General features: G+C 48.7%; 1 protein-coding gene across 5 annotated transcripts in view; it reads right to left on the reverse strand.

The window, feature by feature from the left end:
- Positions 1 to 12,365, reverse strand: part of HCK (HCK proto-oncogene, Src family tyrosine kinase) — a 38,543-nt gene extending 26,178 nt beyond the window's left edge. For 2 of the 5 annotated variants that reach the window (XM_036323777.1, XM_036323776.1), the window contains exons 1-2: positions 12,098 to 12,364; positions 6,381 to 6,488 (exon numbers count right to left, since the gene is read on the reverse strand). In XM_036323777.1, coding sequence (XP_036179670.1) covers positions 6,381 to 6,451 — 71 coding nt within the window. In that variant the 5' untranslated portion in view covers positions 6,452 to 6,488; positions 12,098 to 12,364. Of the gene's footprint in view, positions 1 to 6,380; positions 6,489 to 12,097 lie in introns of all 5 variants that reach the window. The other 3 variants (XM_036323778.1, XM_036323779.1, XM_036323780.1) reach the window with 3 other exon arrangements.
- Positions 12,366 to 15,785: the final 3,420 nt, after the last annotated feature.

The following is a 15,785-nucleotide window of genomic DNA, read 5'->3' on the forward strand; positions in this document are numbered from 1 at the left end:
CCCCTCTTCACACCCTCAGCTCCTGCTGGGGCCGCATGGGAGGGAAATGAGAAAGGTCAGCTTGCTTCCCACGCCACCATGCTGGCTGCATGGGCTCGGAGATTCCTCCTGCGCTCCCAAGGGGCGGAGAGCAGGGCCCTGCCTGAGCATCCTGTGCAGTGGGCAGCAGATGGTCTTATGGGAGCTTTGAGGTTCAAGCAGAGGCCTGCGAGGGCTGGGGACGCGGAGCCCTGGATTCTGGTCCCACTGCTGCCACAAGCTCATTGTGTCACCTCAGGCAAGTCCCAACCTCTCTCTGGGCCCCAGTTTCTCCAAATATGAAGTGAGATGTAGGATGATAAGTTCTCTGTAGCTTTCTCTGGCATAGCATCTGCCTCCCCTTATTCTGACAACTCCCCAGTTTTCCTTTGGGGACCATTTCTCCCTCATTCTCAATTCATGGATTGTGGTAGAGCTGACTTCAACCCTGGCAATAGGGTCTGTGACCAAGTCTAGCCAATCAGAGTTGCAGTAATAGAAGCAGAGATGAGCATGTGAGTCAATCCTGGCCAATGAGGATGATGTATTGACTTTTGGCTGGAAGAGTCTTGCAGTTGCAAAGCAGAGCCAAGAAATGTAGACATACAGATTCTCAAGCCCTTGAATCCAGCCCTGAAGCTGATGTGCTCACTGACTTTCCAATAACCTTTTTCTTCTGCCTGAGTCCGTTTGAGTTGCCTTTTTGTCCCCTTTAACCTCAAAGAGTCCTGCCTAGTGTAGAAGAAATTCTTACAAGGGATTGCAATTTATACCCACGTGTAAATGGCTATGGCAAAGACTTCCTTGATAGTGGGTTTTGGTAGAAGAGAAATAGGGGGTACTAGATCCATTAGAGTAGGTGAGGATGCATGGACTATGAGGCTCATAGAGCTGGTGGCACCGAAGCCATGCCTAGAAAGTACCTGCATGTATTAGGCCCTTCAGATACATTTGTGGAGTGAATGTATTATGTTCAACCCTCTATAAGCCTTACCATATTGAGCTGAAGTCAGGAAGACCAGAATTATGAACCCATTTTTCAGATGGGAAAATGGAGGCCCATGGCAGAGAGAGTTCCCAAGTGGTCAGTGGCAGGTAGAATGAGAACCCAGTTGTCCTACCTCTAATCCTCCACTGGGGTCAGTCTCAGAGGCTGCAGGGAAGGTGGGGATATATAGGGTGTCCCAAAATTCACACAAGATTTGCAATTCAATTCAATTGCAAATCTTGTGTGAATTTTGGGACACCCTATATATATATACACACCAGGGTGGGGAAGGCGGCATGAGGAACCCAAACAGGAAGCTCAGGAAGGCAGGCTGCTAGGGGCCCAGCACTCAAGACTGTCTAGTTAGAGGAACTTTCTCTTCTGAGAACAGCTCAGCCTAGCAGGCCCCCACAAAGGGCCAATTCCCTGAGGAGTTTCCAGGGGTGCAACGTCCTACAGCTTCCTCTCTTCATGTTCCCCGGCTGTCTTCTGAATGCACCACTCAAACCTCCAGGTGACCGTTGCCCCTAAGGTACATTTGAGGGTCTCCCCCGACTTCCTTCTCTCTCCTCTTTTCTGACCCTCAGCTTCTTTCTGATCAAAGAGCTGCAAACAGGAAGGGACTGGAAAGACCTTCATCATACAGGTGGGAGCAGCAGCCCCAGAGAGGGCGCGTGTTGTCTTATTGAGTGTCACAATAGCAAGGGACAGCAACACACTGAAGAGGAAGCTGGGGCCTTTGGTCGTTCTCCAGCTGTAAGAGCAGAAGTGGCACCCTGACTCCACTGGGTTAGCTCTGAGATGCCTGTGTTCCAACTACTTTTTTGTTTTGTTTTGTTTTGTTTTGTTTTGTTTGTGAGTTAGAACTTTATTATTTCAAATTGGAAATTAGCACAAAAGTATTGATAACTAGCCTTTAAATGTTTTCCATAATACAGATATGTACAAATTATTTTTTAAACTTAAATATCTCTTTGATAGCAAACAATAAGCAACTACTTGTCTCAAACATGTAGTAAATTCTTAGCATGTTCAGTGTTTCCTCCGGGTCACCTGGTCGGCTCTAGTATTCAAGGCCGTTGTGAACCTCCCCAGAATAGTTCTATGTCTAAGGTAGGCAGGGGACAGGGAAGTTTGGGGGGAAATGGAATTTGAAGTCAGAAAGACTTGGGTTTGAACCCTTATTCTGCCTTTTACAGATAAACAAGCAAGCCTTTAGAATATAAACCAGGCCAAGACTGAGGAATCTCAGAGGGAAGTGGGGAGAGGGGTGGGAAGAGATTAACCAAAGAATTTATATGCATATACGCATAATCCATGGACACAGACAATAGTGTGGTGAAGGCCTGGCAGGTAAAGGGTGTGAGGTAGAGGGGGTCAATGGGGGGGGGGGTATCAGTAATACTTTCAACAATAAAGATAAATTAAAAAATAAAAATAAATCTGAGACACTGGCTGGTGTTGCTGAGTGGTTAGAGCATGGGCCCATGAACTGAAGGGTCACAGGTTCAATTCCCAGTCAAGGGCACATACCTGGGTTGCAGGTTTGATCCCTGGCCCTAGTCAGGGCACGTGCGGAAGGCAACCAATTGATGTATCTCTCACATCTGTGTTTCTCTCTCTCCCTCCCTCCCTCCCTCCCTTTCTCCCTCCTCACCCTCCCTTACACCCAAAATCAATGGGAAAATATCCTCAGGTGAGGATTAAATAAATAAATAAGAGGGTAATATAAGAAATATAAATATACCAGGTCACATCCTTTCTCTGCTCAAAACCTCCTGGGGCTCCAGTCTCACTTGGAATAAAAGCCCACATTCCCTCCGTGGCTGGCAAGGCTCAGCCTCACAGTCCTGTCTCTTACCAGCCTCCCTGGATGTTTCCATTTCAGCCACACTAGCCTCTTGTTACTCCTCAGCTCACCAGCCACGCTTTCGCCTCAGGGCCACTGCGCTGGCTGCGTTCTGGAGCGTCTTCACCCAGAAGCCTTTTCACTTCGCCCAGGTGTCTTCACAGATCCCACTCTCTCAGCGTCGGCTTCCCTCATCCACCCTGGCTAAGACGGAACACCGCCCCAGCTTCCATCGCTTTCTAGCCCCTTCCCAGCTGGCTCTCTCATGGCTTTAATCACCACCTCAGGTGGCCACCCCGGCATGAGCTTCTCAGATCTCGCCAGCAGAGAGCGGAGTTGCCCAATGGTCCCAGCTGCTGCGCTTTGAAGTCCATGCCTGTTGCCCTGGGCTGCTCCCAGCCAGTGACAGAGTGTGGCAGGGCTACTGCGGCAGGCAGGCGGGCCAGGGGGCCCCACAGGAGACCTGGCTAAGGGTCCTGGGCAGCGCTTCTCAAGCTTTCCTTAGAACTGCACTGCAGTCCAAGATCCATCCCTCCTTCCTCCCTCCCTCCCTCCCTTCCTTCCTTCCCTTTCTTCTTCACCTGGAGTCAAACACCTTGCCATCTGACAGCGCTCCGAGCCTCTCCTAGTTTCTTCCACAGGCATCCTTTCTAGTAAGTTTCTTGTATATTTAATATCTCTGAGAGTCTGCCTCTCAAAGGACCTGAAGTAACTAACACGCCTCATATTTTACCCCATAGATTTGTCTACCACCCATCTCCCCAGAGAATGTGAGATCCCAGTCCTTCTGGGATACAGTCCTACCAGAACACTGTGGGTGCTCAATAAATTCTTTTTTTTTTTTTAATTAAATCTTTATTGTTCAGATTATTACATTTGTTCCTCTTTTTTCCCCCCATAACTCCCCTCCTCCCAGTTCCCGCCCCACCCTCCGCCCTCACTCCCCACCCACTGTCCTCATCTATAGGTGCACGATTTTTGTCCAGTCTCTTCCCGCATCTCCCACACCCCTTTCCCCCCCAGGAATAGTCAGTCCATTCCCTTTCTATGTCCCTGATTCTATTATAATCACCAGTTCATTCTGTTCATCAGATTATTTATTCACTTGATTCTTAGATTCACTTGTTGATAGATGCATATTTGTTGTTCATAATTTGTATCTTTACCTTTTTCTTCCTCTTCCTCTTCTTAAAGGATACCTTTCAGCATTTCATATAATCCTGGTTTGGTGGTGATGAACTCCTTTAGCTTTTCCTTATCTGTGAAGCTCTTTATCTGACCTTCAATTCTGAATGATAGCTTTGCTGGATAAAGGAATCTTGGTTGTAGGTTCTTGGTATTCATCACTTTGAATATTTCTTGCCACTCCCTTCTGGCCTGCAAAGTTTCTGTTGAGAAATCAGCTGACAGTCGTATGGGTATTCCCGTGTAGGTAACTGAGTTTCTTTCTCTTGCTGTTTTTAAGATTCTCTCTTTGTCTTTTGCTCTTGGCATTTTAATTATGATGTGTCTTGGTGTGGTCCTCTTTGGATTCCTTTTGTTTGGGGTTCTCCGCGCTTCTTGGACCTGTAAGTCCATTTCTTTCACCAGGTGGGGGAAGTTTTCTGTCATTATTTCTTCAAATAGGTTTTCAATATCTTGCTCTCTCTCATCTTCTGGCACCCCTATAATTCTGATGTTGGTACGCTTGAAGCTGTCCCAGAGGCTTCTTACACTATCCTCGCATTTTTGGATTCTTTTTTCATTTTGCTTTTCCGGTTGGGTGTTTTTTGCTTCCTCGCATTTCAAATCATTGACTTGATTCTTGCGCTCCTCTGGTCTGCTGTCGGGAGTCTGTATAATATTCGTTATTTCAGTCCGTGTATGCTTAATTTCTAGTTGGTTCCCCAATATAAGATTGAGGGTCTCATTAGTTTTCTTGTAGATCTCATTAAGTTTATCGGCGGCTTCTAAACAGTTCTTGAGAGACCTTAAAAGTGTGGTTCTGAACTCTATATCTTCCATTGACAATTTTGTCCTGTTTCTTTGTCTCCGCATTTTGTTATGCTTCCTTGGTGCACCCCCTAGTGGTCTTTGTTCGCAGTCTTATAGTTAAATCTTGATTGTTGTAGCTAATTCCAGGGAGGGTTTGACCTGCAGGCCAAGTGGCTATGAGAATCAGCTGTGTCAGCAGTGAGAGAACTTCTGTCCTCTAGGGAGGTGCTAATCTAGCCTTTGCCTGAGGCTATCCGGCAAATGCCTGTGTGCAGGGCTTGGGCGGGGTGGGTCGAACAGGATCAACAGGGTGGGCTGGAGAGAGCAGTTATGGCGGCTCTCAGTCCTGTCCCCAGCGGCTCTGCCTCTCTGAGTCCCAGCACCCGCTGCAAAGCTCAGAGAGAAAGCTGCATTCGCTCTGACCGAAGCCAGACAGTCCCGCTTCTCCCGTTTGAGTCTGGGTCCCTAAAGACTCGCCCGGATCTGGAGCTCAGAGTCTGCGACTCCCTCCCGATTGAAAACGCCAACCGCGCCCTCCGCCGCCAGCCCGCTCCGCGCACTCCGCACCTCAGAATTTGACTTCAGCACTGCGCCTCCTCTGAGTGTCCGTATGCGTTTCTCTTTCCTCCTAGTTGTAGGACTTCCACTCAGCCAGCGTTCCTGTGGTTCTGGGTGATGTCCCTTCCGTTTTTTGGTTTCACTTTTGAAGTAGTTGTTCAAAGCAGCAAACTCCGGCGTTAACCTATGCCGCCATCTTGGTTCTCTAATGTGCTCAATAAATTCTTGAATAATTGAATGAAGTCTCCTCTTAGCTTCCTGGGTGCCCCAGTCTTCCCTGCCTAAGCAATAGTTATGAGTGTGTGTTTAAACTGAGAACAGTTCCGAGAGAGAGGAACAAAGGCTTTCCCTGACTGAATCTGAGTGGAGGCAACCCCTTCAGGCAACCTCCCACCATGCTCCAAGGTCAGCTGCCCCCAAATCTGTCCTCCACAAATGGAACCCTCAAAGCCGCAATAACTCATGCTCCGACCTTTTACAGTTACTACCCCCGCCCCCCCCCCCCCCATATTTTTATTGATTTCAGAGAGGAAAGGAGAGGGAGATAGAAATATCAATGGTGAGAGAGAATCATCGATTGGCTGCTTCCTGCACACCCCACACCATGGATCGAGCCTGCAACCCAGGCATGTGCCCTGACCGGGAATCGAACCGTGACCTCTGGTTTATAGGTTGACGCTCAACCACTGAGCAATGCTGGCCGGGCTTTAGTTACTTTTTAATAGTTGGAAAGTAATAAAGCCTCTGTTTCTTTTATTGTTTGGAGAGTGTACATGGTTTTCAAAATGAGTTTTCATCACCAGGTAAAACAGTACATCATCCTTGTTAAAAATGAAAACATTACAGATAAATCTAAGGCTCCCTTGGAATCCTCCCTGTAAGCGCCCCCCACGGGCACCCCTTCCCCCTCCAGGCAGCCTCTAACTCTGCACTTACATCCCCGTCTATAGAAGCAGACGCTGCCGGTGGCCCACCCCTCACTCTGCCCTTTACCATTTCAGGCCTCTCTCGCTGGATTTCCAACTGCCAGTGCCTGCATCTCTTTGCCCAGGTGATTTCTCCATGGCCACTGGAACCTGCTCTGCCCATGAGCTTGGCAAGCTGAAATGCGAGAGAAATATCACCCCCAGCCCCAGGAGGAGCCCTCAACCAGGAGCTGTTCCCTCACCTCGAGAGGGTGTTCATGGCCGCCCAGAGCTCCTAGTGGAACTGAGCTCCCTGCCTGCAGGGTGACTCCTGATACAGACCTCTACAGGCTGCCTTCTCTCTCTCTCTCTCTCTCTCTCTCTCTCTCTCTCTCTCTCTCTCTCTCGCACGCGGGCGCCTCCCCACTCTCCTACTAGGGTTTTCTAGTGTCAGTTCCCAAGTTAACTAGTAACTGCATTTGAAGTCTTTTCTAGGGTCTGCTTCTGGGGAAACTCAAGCTCAGGCATCTATAGCCTTGGGAAATATGGAGTATGGTTTTTGTGTGTTAACATCAAGAATTGTACTGCAAGAACTGTGAGGTAGTACCCGTGTATTCCCACTTGGCAGGTGAGAAAACTGAGATTCAGAGAGGGAAGGAATTTGTCTGATGCATCACAACTCGTATGAGGCAACGTAGGCATCAAACTCAAGTCTTCTGTGCTCTATTGTTCTTTTTTCTGGTAGTGATGAGGGAGGGTCTCTCTCCTGTTCTCTTGGCTGCACCTAAGTCTCCCGGGCCCAAGGATTTCAGGGTGCTGGTGGGAGCTCAGGCAGATGTCTTAGGGCAGAATTAGGGATGCAAGAGGCATCCTGAGGGTGCAGCATGAGTGGCCATGGACACTGGCCAAGAACAAAGGCACATTTTACATCCAAGCAAGGGTTTCTCCTGCATCAATACCCATGCCTCTGAAAGAACACTGAAACTTCCACTCCTGGGGTAAAGAACTTTGTAGAAATGGGGTGAAGATCAAAGTGCTGTGGGGGTTTGTTGAGAAAGATGGCTAAGAGAGATTGTACCACTTACTAGCTGTGTGGCTTTGGGAAACTTATCCTCTCTGGGCCTGACATCCTTTTCTATAAAAAGGGAAGCCCTGCCCTGGCTGGTTTGGCTCAGTGGATAGAGCGTCGACCTGCGGACTCAAGGGTCCCGGGTTCGATTCCAGTCAAGGGCACATGCCCAGGTTGTGGGCTCGATCCCCAGTGGGGGGCGTGCAGGAGGCAGCCGATCAATGATTCTCTTTCATCATTGATGTTTCTATCTCTCCCTCTCCCTTCCTCTCTGAAATCAATAAAAAAGTATTTAAAAAAAAAAAAAAGTGGGGGGAAGCCCTGGCATGATTGGAGGGCAGAGCTTGAAAATTCAAATGGCTGTAGGAGCCCACAGGGCCACATGAGGAAAGTATTCCAGGCAAGGGTGGTGCAAACTGGACAGCTCAGGGCAGTGCACAGGGCAGCCCCTACTCAGCTTCACCAGTGCTGCCACGAGAGAATGGCAGAGAAGCATGGAGACAGAGGCCATAGTCCCAGGACTGCTAACTCTCCCAGGTTTTCAGAGAAGACAGAAATCCAGATTTATGTGGGCTGTTTCAACTTCAAATGTTAGCAACTAATTAAAAAGAAGCATTGTGTAGGACCAACTAAAACATACCTATGTGCTGAAACATCCCAGCCAAGGAAGGGGAGAGGTGCTTCAACACTCCTATGTTCCATATTTTTGAGGCCCTACTATATGCCAGGTGTCAGGTGTTACAGATACAGTAGTTCAGGAGACAGCATGTCTGTGCCCTGGTGGGACTCGATTTCTAGAAGAGTTTAAAGTCCAAGCCCTGGTCAGTCCCCTGAATGCAACTAACTTTCTCCCCTATCTCTGGGGTAAGGAAGACTCAGCAGTCCTGGGACTAAGGCCTCGGTCTGCATGCGTCTCTGCCATTCTGTCACTCGGATGCCTATAATAATCGAGATAGTTTTTGCCTGGCTGGTGTGGCTCAGTGGCTGAGTGCCGACCTATGAACCAGGAGGTTGTAGTTTGATTCCTGGTCAAGGCACATGTCCGGGTTGTGAGCTTGATCCCCAGTAGGGGATGACTCTCTCATTATTGATGTTTCTATCTCTCTCTCCCTCTCCTTCCCTCTCTCTAAAATAATAATAATGATATTTTAAAAAGGAAAACAGTGCGTGTTGGTGAGGATGTGGAGAAGTTGGAACTCTTGTACATTGCTGATGGGACTGTAAAATGGTGGAAAACAACTTGGCGATTCCTCAGAAAGTTAAACATGGAATTACTACATGACTCAGCAATTCCAGGCCTAGGTGTCTACCCCTGAGAACTGAAAACAAGTGCTCACAGCATTTTCCCACTAGCCAGAAGGTGAAAACATGCAAATTTCCATCTGCAGATGAATGGATAAACAAAATGTGGTATACACATACAATGAAGTATTATTCAACCATAAAGTGGAATGAAATACTGATACATGCTACAATGTGGTTGAACTTTGGAATATTCTACTAAGTGAAAGAAGCCAGACACCAAAGGTCGCATATTGTATAATTCCATTTATGTGCAGCGTCCAAGAGAAAGTAACCCAGAGATACCAGAAGAAGGTTGGTGGTTGCCAATAGCTGGGCATGGAAGGCATGGGAATAACTGCTCAATGGGAATGGTGTTTCCTTTTGTGGGGATGAAAATGTTCTGGAACTCCATAAAGATAGTGGTTGCACAATATTGTGAATGTACTAAATGCCACTGTTTTAGTCACTCTAAAATGATTTTTAGAATGTTATGTAAAATTTGCCTAAAAATATTACTACATAAAAGTGCTTTGCTAGAATAGTTAAACAAAATATGGTACATCCAAACCATGGAATATTATGCAGCCTTTAAAAATTCAAGGATATTTTAATGACATGGAAAAATGCTTAGAATGCAATGCTAAGTGAATAAGTAGGATAAAAATTGTATAAGCAGCATTTTACTAATTATGTTAAATAAAAAGTGCACAGAAAAGAAGACTATACAAAAATAAACTAAAATGCTTATTTTCCAAATTTTTAAAAACTGTATGCATCCATAGTCTACTAAGTGTCAGAACAATGAAAGAGGCAGATGAAGATATTCGCTCTCCTGCAGCTGAGAACAGGGGACTTGGGACAGTGGCCCTGGATCTAGAGAGAGCTGGGAGGTCAGCAGAGCTAGATTCTTCTCTCTCCTCTGCCCCAGACTCCCTGGGTGACCCTTCCAGGCCTTAACCCTCCTCTCCCACAAAAGAAGAGGGCCAGAGGTGTGCCTTCTGGAGAGCTATCCAGTGTCTTGGCATTTTCCCTAAGAAACACCTGCCCATGAGCCCAAGGCTACACATCCAGGATGGTCCCAGCGGTACTGTTTGTTGCAGTGAACACCTGAAACAACCTGAATGTTCCTCAGCAGGGAATGAGAAATAAGGGAGGGTGGTCACCCGGGGAACCCTCCACTTAGAAAGACTGAACCATGGCTAACGGGTTCCATTCCAGTGCTACAGCAGTCCCAGTGAACCGTGACTGACTGACTGACTGACTGGTGGCTCTCAGTTTCAGGTCTTGGAGACAAGCATGGGAAGAAAAAAAAAAGGACTGAACTAGACCTCTCTTTCTCATCCTGGCTAGATCCTGATAACTTAATGATAAGAAGTGAGGCAGGGGGAATTGCAGAAGAATCTCACAGTTAGATAGCATTTATGTAGATCTTTAAACTACACAAAACAATTCTATGTATTGTTTATGCATCCATGTTCATGCAATACATTTATAAAGGCATAGGCTGGAAGGACTGTAATTCATGACAGTCCTCGAGGGAGGGAGAGAAACAGAACCAAGGGGATGCAAGGTGAGGAGGCTTCCATTTTATTTCTTATTTTCAAACATTTTTAAAAAGATATTTTTATTGATTTCAGAGAGGAAGGGAGAGGGAGAGAGATAGAAACATCAATGATGAGAGAGAATCACTGATCGGCTGCCTCCTGCACGCCCCCCACTGGGGACCCAGCCAGCAACCCAGGCATGTGCCCCTGACCGGAATCAAACCTGGGACCCTTCAGTCCGCAGGCCGACGCTCTATCCACTGAGCAAAACCAGCTAGGGCTCAAACATTTTTTAAAAAATCTGAAACAAACATGACAAAATGCTAACATTTGTTAATTCTAGGTGGTGGATCCCTGGGATATTCAATATATGATTCTTTCCACTTTTTCTGTATTCTCCCCTCCCAGCCCCCACACATGATCAGTGAGGAGAAAGCCATGAGATAGGGAACTGATATTTATGGAGGCCTCTCTGTGGTTCTCAAAGCGTAGTCCCTGGACCAGCAGCAGCAGCTTCCCCAGGAACTTACTAGAAATGCAAATTCTCGGGGGTTCCTGCTCCACAGCTACTGAATCAGAAACTCTGGGGTCAGGACCCAGAAATCTGTCTTGACAAGCCTTCCAGGTGATTCTGATATACCGCTAACATTGAGAACCACTGGGCTAGGCCGTAAGAGCTATGACAGTAATTAACATGTTTCAAGCACATAGTATACCTGTCAGGCAGTGCTTTAAGAGCTTTCCTTCAGTAACTCATCTAATCTTCAAAACAGCCCTGTGAGCCCCAGCTGGTGTGGCTCAGTTGGTTGAGCCTCGTCCCATCCACCCAGAGGTGGGCGCCTGATCCCCAGTCAGAGCCCATGGCTGTGTTGCAGGCTGGATCCCCGGTGGGGGACTTGCAGGAAGCAGCCAACTGATGTTTCTCTCCCTCTCCCTTCCTCTCCCTCTCTCAAATCAATAAAAACCTATTTTAAAACAACAACAATGCAGCCCTGGTAGGGAGCCATTATTATTATGACCCCATCCTATAGTTCTGGAAACTGAGGCACGGGAAGGCCAAATCCCGGCCCCAAGTCCCGCGGGCAGGTGGCGCCCTTCGCCCCTCCCTTAACCAGGGCACTAAACTGTGTTCACCTGCAGGTGGGCACACGCCAGCTCACTGCAGCCTCGGGAGAAAGAACGAATAGCCCCATTGGACAGATGAAGACACGGATTCGGAGATGAGAGTGGCCTGCCCCTGTCACTTCCATCAAGGAGGAAAGTGAAGAGGCACACACCTTGCGGTCAGTCCATGAGGTTTTGGAGTTTGGCCAAGACCTGGGAGGGATCAGGGCCCGACGGAGGAGGGGGAGGAGGGGGAGGAGGGGGAGGAGGGGGAGGAGGGGGAGGAGGGGGAGGGCGCAGTGAGCGCTCCCAGCTGCAGCCCGCCTGGGTGTGGCTGGCACGTCACGCCTCTGACCAGCAGTCCCCTTCCCCACGACCGCTGCCAACCCGCCGTGACCCGTCACCCACCCCCACTAGGAACCGTAAGGGCTCCCCCCGCCCGGGCTTCGTTAAGCCCATGCCTTCCTTCTCGTTTTTTAATGTTTTTCTTTTGCAGAAGGGGAACCTGGACGGCCAAGAGCAGTGGCAGCTCCGGCATAAAGGCACTGGGCGGCCGGAGCCCCCTCCGCTCCAACTTTCCCGGGGTGGCAGCTGAGCCATTCCGCCCCTCACCTGGGTACCCGCTCCCGGGTCTGTCCTCATCCCACGGCCCGTCCGCAGCCCCCCAGACGGCCCCTTCCCTCCCGCCGCACCGCAGCCTGCCCTGCCCACCACCCGGCTCCCTCCGCAGCCCCGAGACCCTCAGGCCCACCTCCCTGGCGGCGTGCCCCGCCTCCCCGCCCCGCCTCCGGCCGCGGCGCTCACCTGGGCGCCCGCTCCTCCTCCTGCGGGCGGCCCGGATCCTCACTGCTCGAGCGCCCCCCCAGCTCAGCAGCCTCCGGGGTCCTGACTGTGAAGAAGAGGCTGGGGCGGCCCTCCGAGGGGCTTCCGTGCGCGGGCCTTTCAAAGCTCCCCTCGAGCTGAACTGTCGGGGTCCCCCTCCGCTAGCCTCTAGGCTGGGGCGGCCCGCCGGGGCGAGAACTAGGGACACGGTGGCGCCCACAGGCCATCTGGGCGACTCAGCCGCGCCGGGAGCGATGCTAACCCCGCCCCGAATGCTCTAACCCCGCCCCGAAAGGTTCTAACCCCGCCCCCGGGATGCTAATCTCCACCCCCACCTCCGGGGTCCTGATCGGGCCGCCTACGGATTTGTGAACACCGCCCACCCGAGGTTTCTAGCCCTACCCCCAAGGATTCTGTCCTAGTCCCTGATGGATAATAACCCCGCCCCCAGGAATTTTAACCTCCCCCCAAAGATCCTGAGCCCGCCACCCTCTCCCAAAGATCCTAACACCGCTCCTAATGAGTTCTATTTCCGCCTCCCGACACCCTAACCTTGTCCCCAAAGGTTTTCAACCCACCACCAGGATTTTAACCCCCCCCCAAAAAAAACCCCAACACCCACCTCCGTCTCCGCCTCCCAAAACCCTAACTCTGCCCCAAATGATTTTGAATCTCACTTGAAGGAAAATTTTAAAAAAAGAGAGTCCAGCCGGTGTGGTTCAGTGGTTGCGTGTCAACCGATAAAACAGGGGGTCACGGATCGATTCCTGGTCAGGACACATGCCCGGTGGTAGGGGGGGGAGGTAGCAGGCAGCCCATTGGAGATACTCTCGCATTGGTGTTTTACATATATGTGTTGATTTCCGAGAGGAGAGAGATAAAAACATCAATGATGAGAGAGAATCATTGATCGGCTGCCTCCTGCACGCCCCGACTGGGGATCGAGCCCGCAACCCCGGCATGTGCCCTTGACCAAAATCAAACCCGGGACCCTTCAGTCCCCAGGCCGAGGCCCTATCCACTGAGCCAAACCAGGTAGGCATTTCATCATTGAAGTTTCTATTTCTCCCTCTCCCTCTCCCTTCCTCTAGGAAATCAATAAAAATATAAAGAAAAAGATTTATAACCCTAACCCCAGAATTCTAGACCCGCTCCTAACTGATCCCCGCCTTGCTCCAAGGGGTTTGAATCCGCCCCTCAGGATTCTGATCCAGCTCATGTGAAGATTCCAGCTCTGTTCTCCAGGGATCCCAGATTCTAGCCCCGCTCGGGCAGGATTCTAGTCGCCCCTTCCCCCAGCAGCCGGGTCGTTTCCCCACCATTCCAATCCCGTCCTTCTAGCCGGCCCCTCCCCCTCGCCATTCCCCAGCCTCCCAGGCCCTTCGGTTTCCGCCCCACAGGACCCGGGCTACGCAAAGGCCATGCAAAGTTCCTCGCCGGCAGGAACCGCCCTGGCTCATTCCTGGCGGGTTTCCGGCAGTTCAGAGGACTTTGAAAACGGAGGGGGCGGGAAGTCGGCCTCCAGGAAGAGACATGCAGGTCCTGGGGACATGAGAGGGTCATCCCCAGCGTCAGCTGTATCTTTTCCCACAAGTTTGTCATTGTGATGGCCAGGGACCATAGATAGCGGAAACGTTCTCCTGTTAACAGCCAACGCCCCCCGCCGCCCATTTTTTTTCCTATTAAAGTAATGCTACAATATAAATCCTTGTACATGTTCCCAAAGTTCCTAACAACTTGACTCTGGAATGCTTTTATAAACAAAACACACCATTATAAGTATTCAGCTTGATAAGTTTTGGCAAATGTATACCCCTGGGTAACCACTTCCATATGTTAGCATCAAAGAATATTTATACAATTACAAACTTTATCCTAAAACACTGCCTTACCAGTATTTGAGGTGGCAAACATTTTGTCTATTCATTCATTCATTCATTCATTCATTCATTGTCATGAGGAATAAAGCTGATCACAAGAGGTGATGCTAAATAATGCATCTTTGGAGTCAGACTAGAGCTCAAACCCTGGCACTACCATATATCAACTGAGTGATATTGCACCTCTCTGACCTCAGTTTCCTCATCTGTCAAATGGGAATAATACTAGTATTTACCTCAGTGAGTCATTGTGAGAATCAACTAGCATCTTACGTCCAAGGATGATGAGTATTATAAGAAAAATAAAGCACAGCAAGGAGAGATGGTGGTTGGGTATCCTGCACAACTCTGTGAATATATTACAAATCACTGAATTGTACATTTGAAATGATGAATGTATGCTATATTAATTATAATTCAATAAAGATGTTTTCTTTAAAAGAATGAAGGAACTCCCTATAGGGAACAAGTTGGTAAGTGGAGGTGGGACAGAGTGTACAATAGCTTCTAGTGTATTTTACTATTTGCATAGAACAAGAGCACAAACATGTGTGGGAATTCACCAGCGCAAACAAGCGGGGTCTGAGTCAGGAAGGGCACACAGCGATCTCCGCTGCAGCAGTCCCAGTGGAGCAGAACTCTGTAGCTGGATGACAGAGGAGGGAGGGAGACTTATTGGTTCTAGTATACACTTTGTACTCTTGAACTCTGAGCCACCTGGATATATTAACTATTCAAAAATAAAGTCAATTTAAAAAAAATCAGAGCTGGCTGGTGTGGCTTAGTGGCTGAGCATCAACCTATGAACTACGAGGTCACAGCTTGATTCTCAGTCGGGGCATATGCCTGTGTTGCAGGCTCCATCCCCAGTGTGGGGCATGCAGCAGGCAGCTGATCAATGATTCTCTCTCATCATTGATGTTTCTATCTCTCTCTCCCTCTTCCTTCCTCTCTGAAATCAATAAAATATATATATATATATATATATATATATATATATATATATATATATTTAAATCAGACACTCGTGGACAAGATAGAATTGACGCTGGGTAATATTTTTAGAGGGTGAAAAGAGTCAAGAAATACTCTGGGTGTGCACTTGACAGTGGTTCAGGGGTGGAGAAACAATGGAAGCAAAAGTATTGAGGTTGGACTGACCGCCTTTCACTCACTAGCTATGACTTTTTTTCTCATGAGCAAAGTGAAATTCCTCACCAGGTCACTGAGCTATTGCACGAAAGCTCTTATTCTTGTGCCCTCACATCAACTCATTTAATCTCTTTGAGTAGGAATAACTCTAAATGGATAGTTTAGAGAGGTAAAGACACTGCCCAAGGTCACACAGACAGCAAGCAGTAGAGCTGGGAGTCAAACCCATGACTTCGAGTTTCCAGTGAGCCTCCAAAGGCTATGCTTGCAATGACTACGCAGATTCAGTAAGTGTGTTCTGGACATTGAGGAGGAGAGAGAGAGGACATGACCCAGGGTTCAGTCCTGGAGGGCAGGAGCTAAGAAACAATGCAGACTTCACTTTACAGGGGGTCAGATGCTGGCTCTTTCAAACATATATTGTCCTATTTTCAGGGGCATTTGCATTTCATATTTCAAGTTGTTAGGGACCACTGATGATTGTTCTATATTCAAAACAGGACGGGGATAAGGAAGAGGGCCACAATCATTATTTCATGGTTCAGATATTTCCTCTTTTATTTGCAAAGTAGCCAGTGTTCATTTCACAGCGGCACCCTCCCAGGCAGGAGGTCACCACTGCCCTCATTTTCCAAGAG

Source organism: Myotis myotis, unplaced genomic scaffold, assembly GCF_014108235.1.
Source record: "Myotis myotis isolate mMyoMyo1 unplaced genomic scaffold, mMyoMyo1.p scaffold_m19_p_9, whole genome shotgun sequence".
In the NCBI taxonomy this organism is placed as follows: Eukaryota; Metazoa; Chordata; class Mammalia; order Chiroptera; family Vespertilionidae; genus Myotis; species Myotis myotis.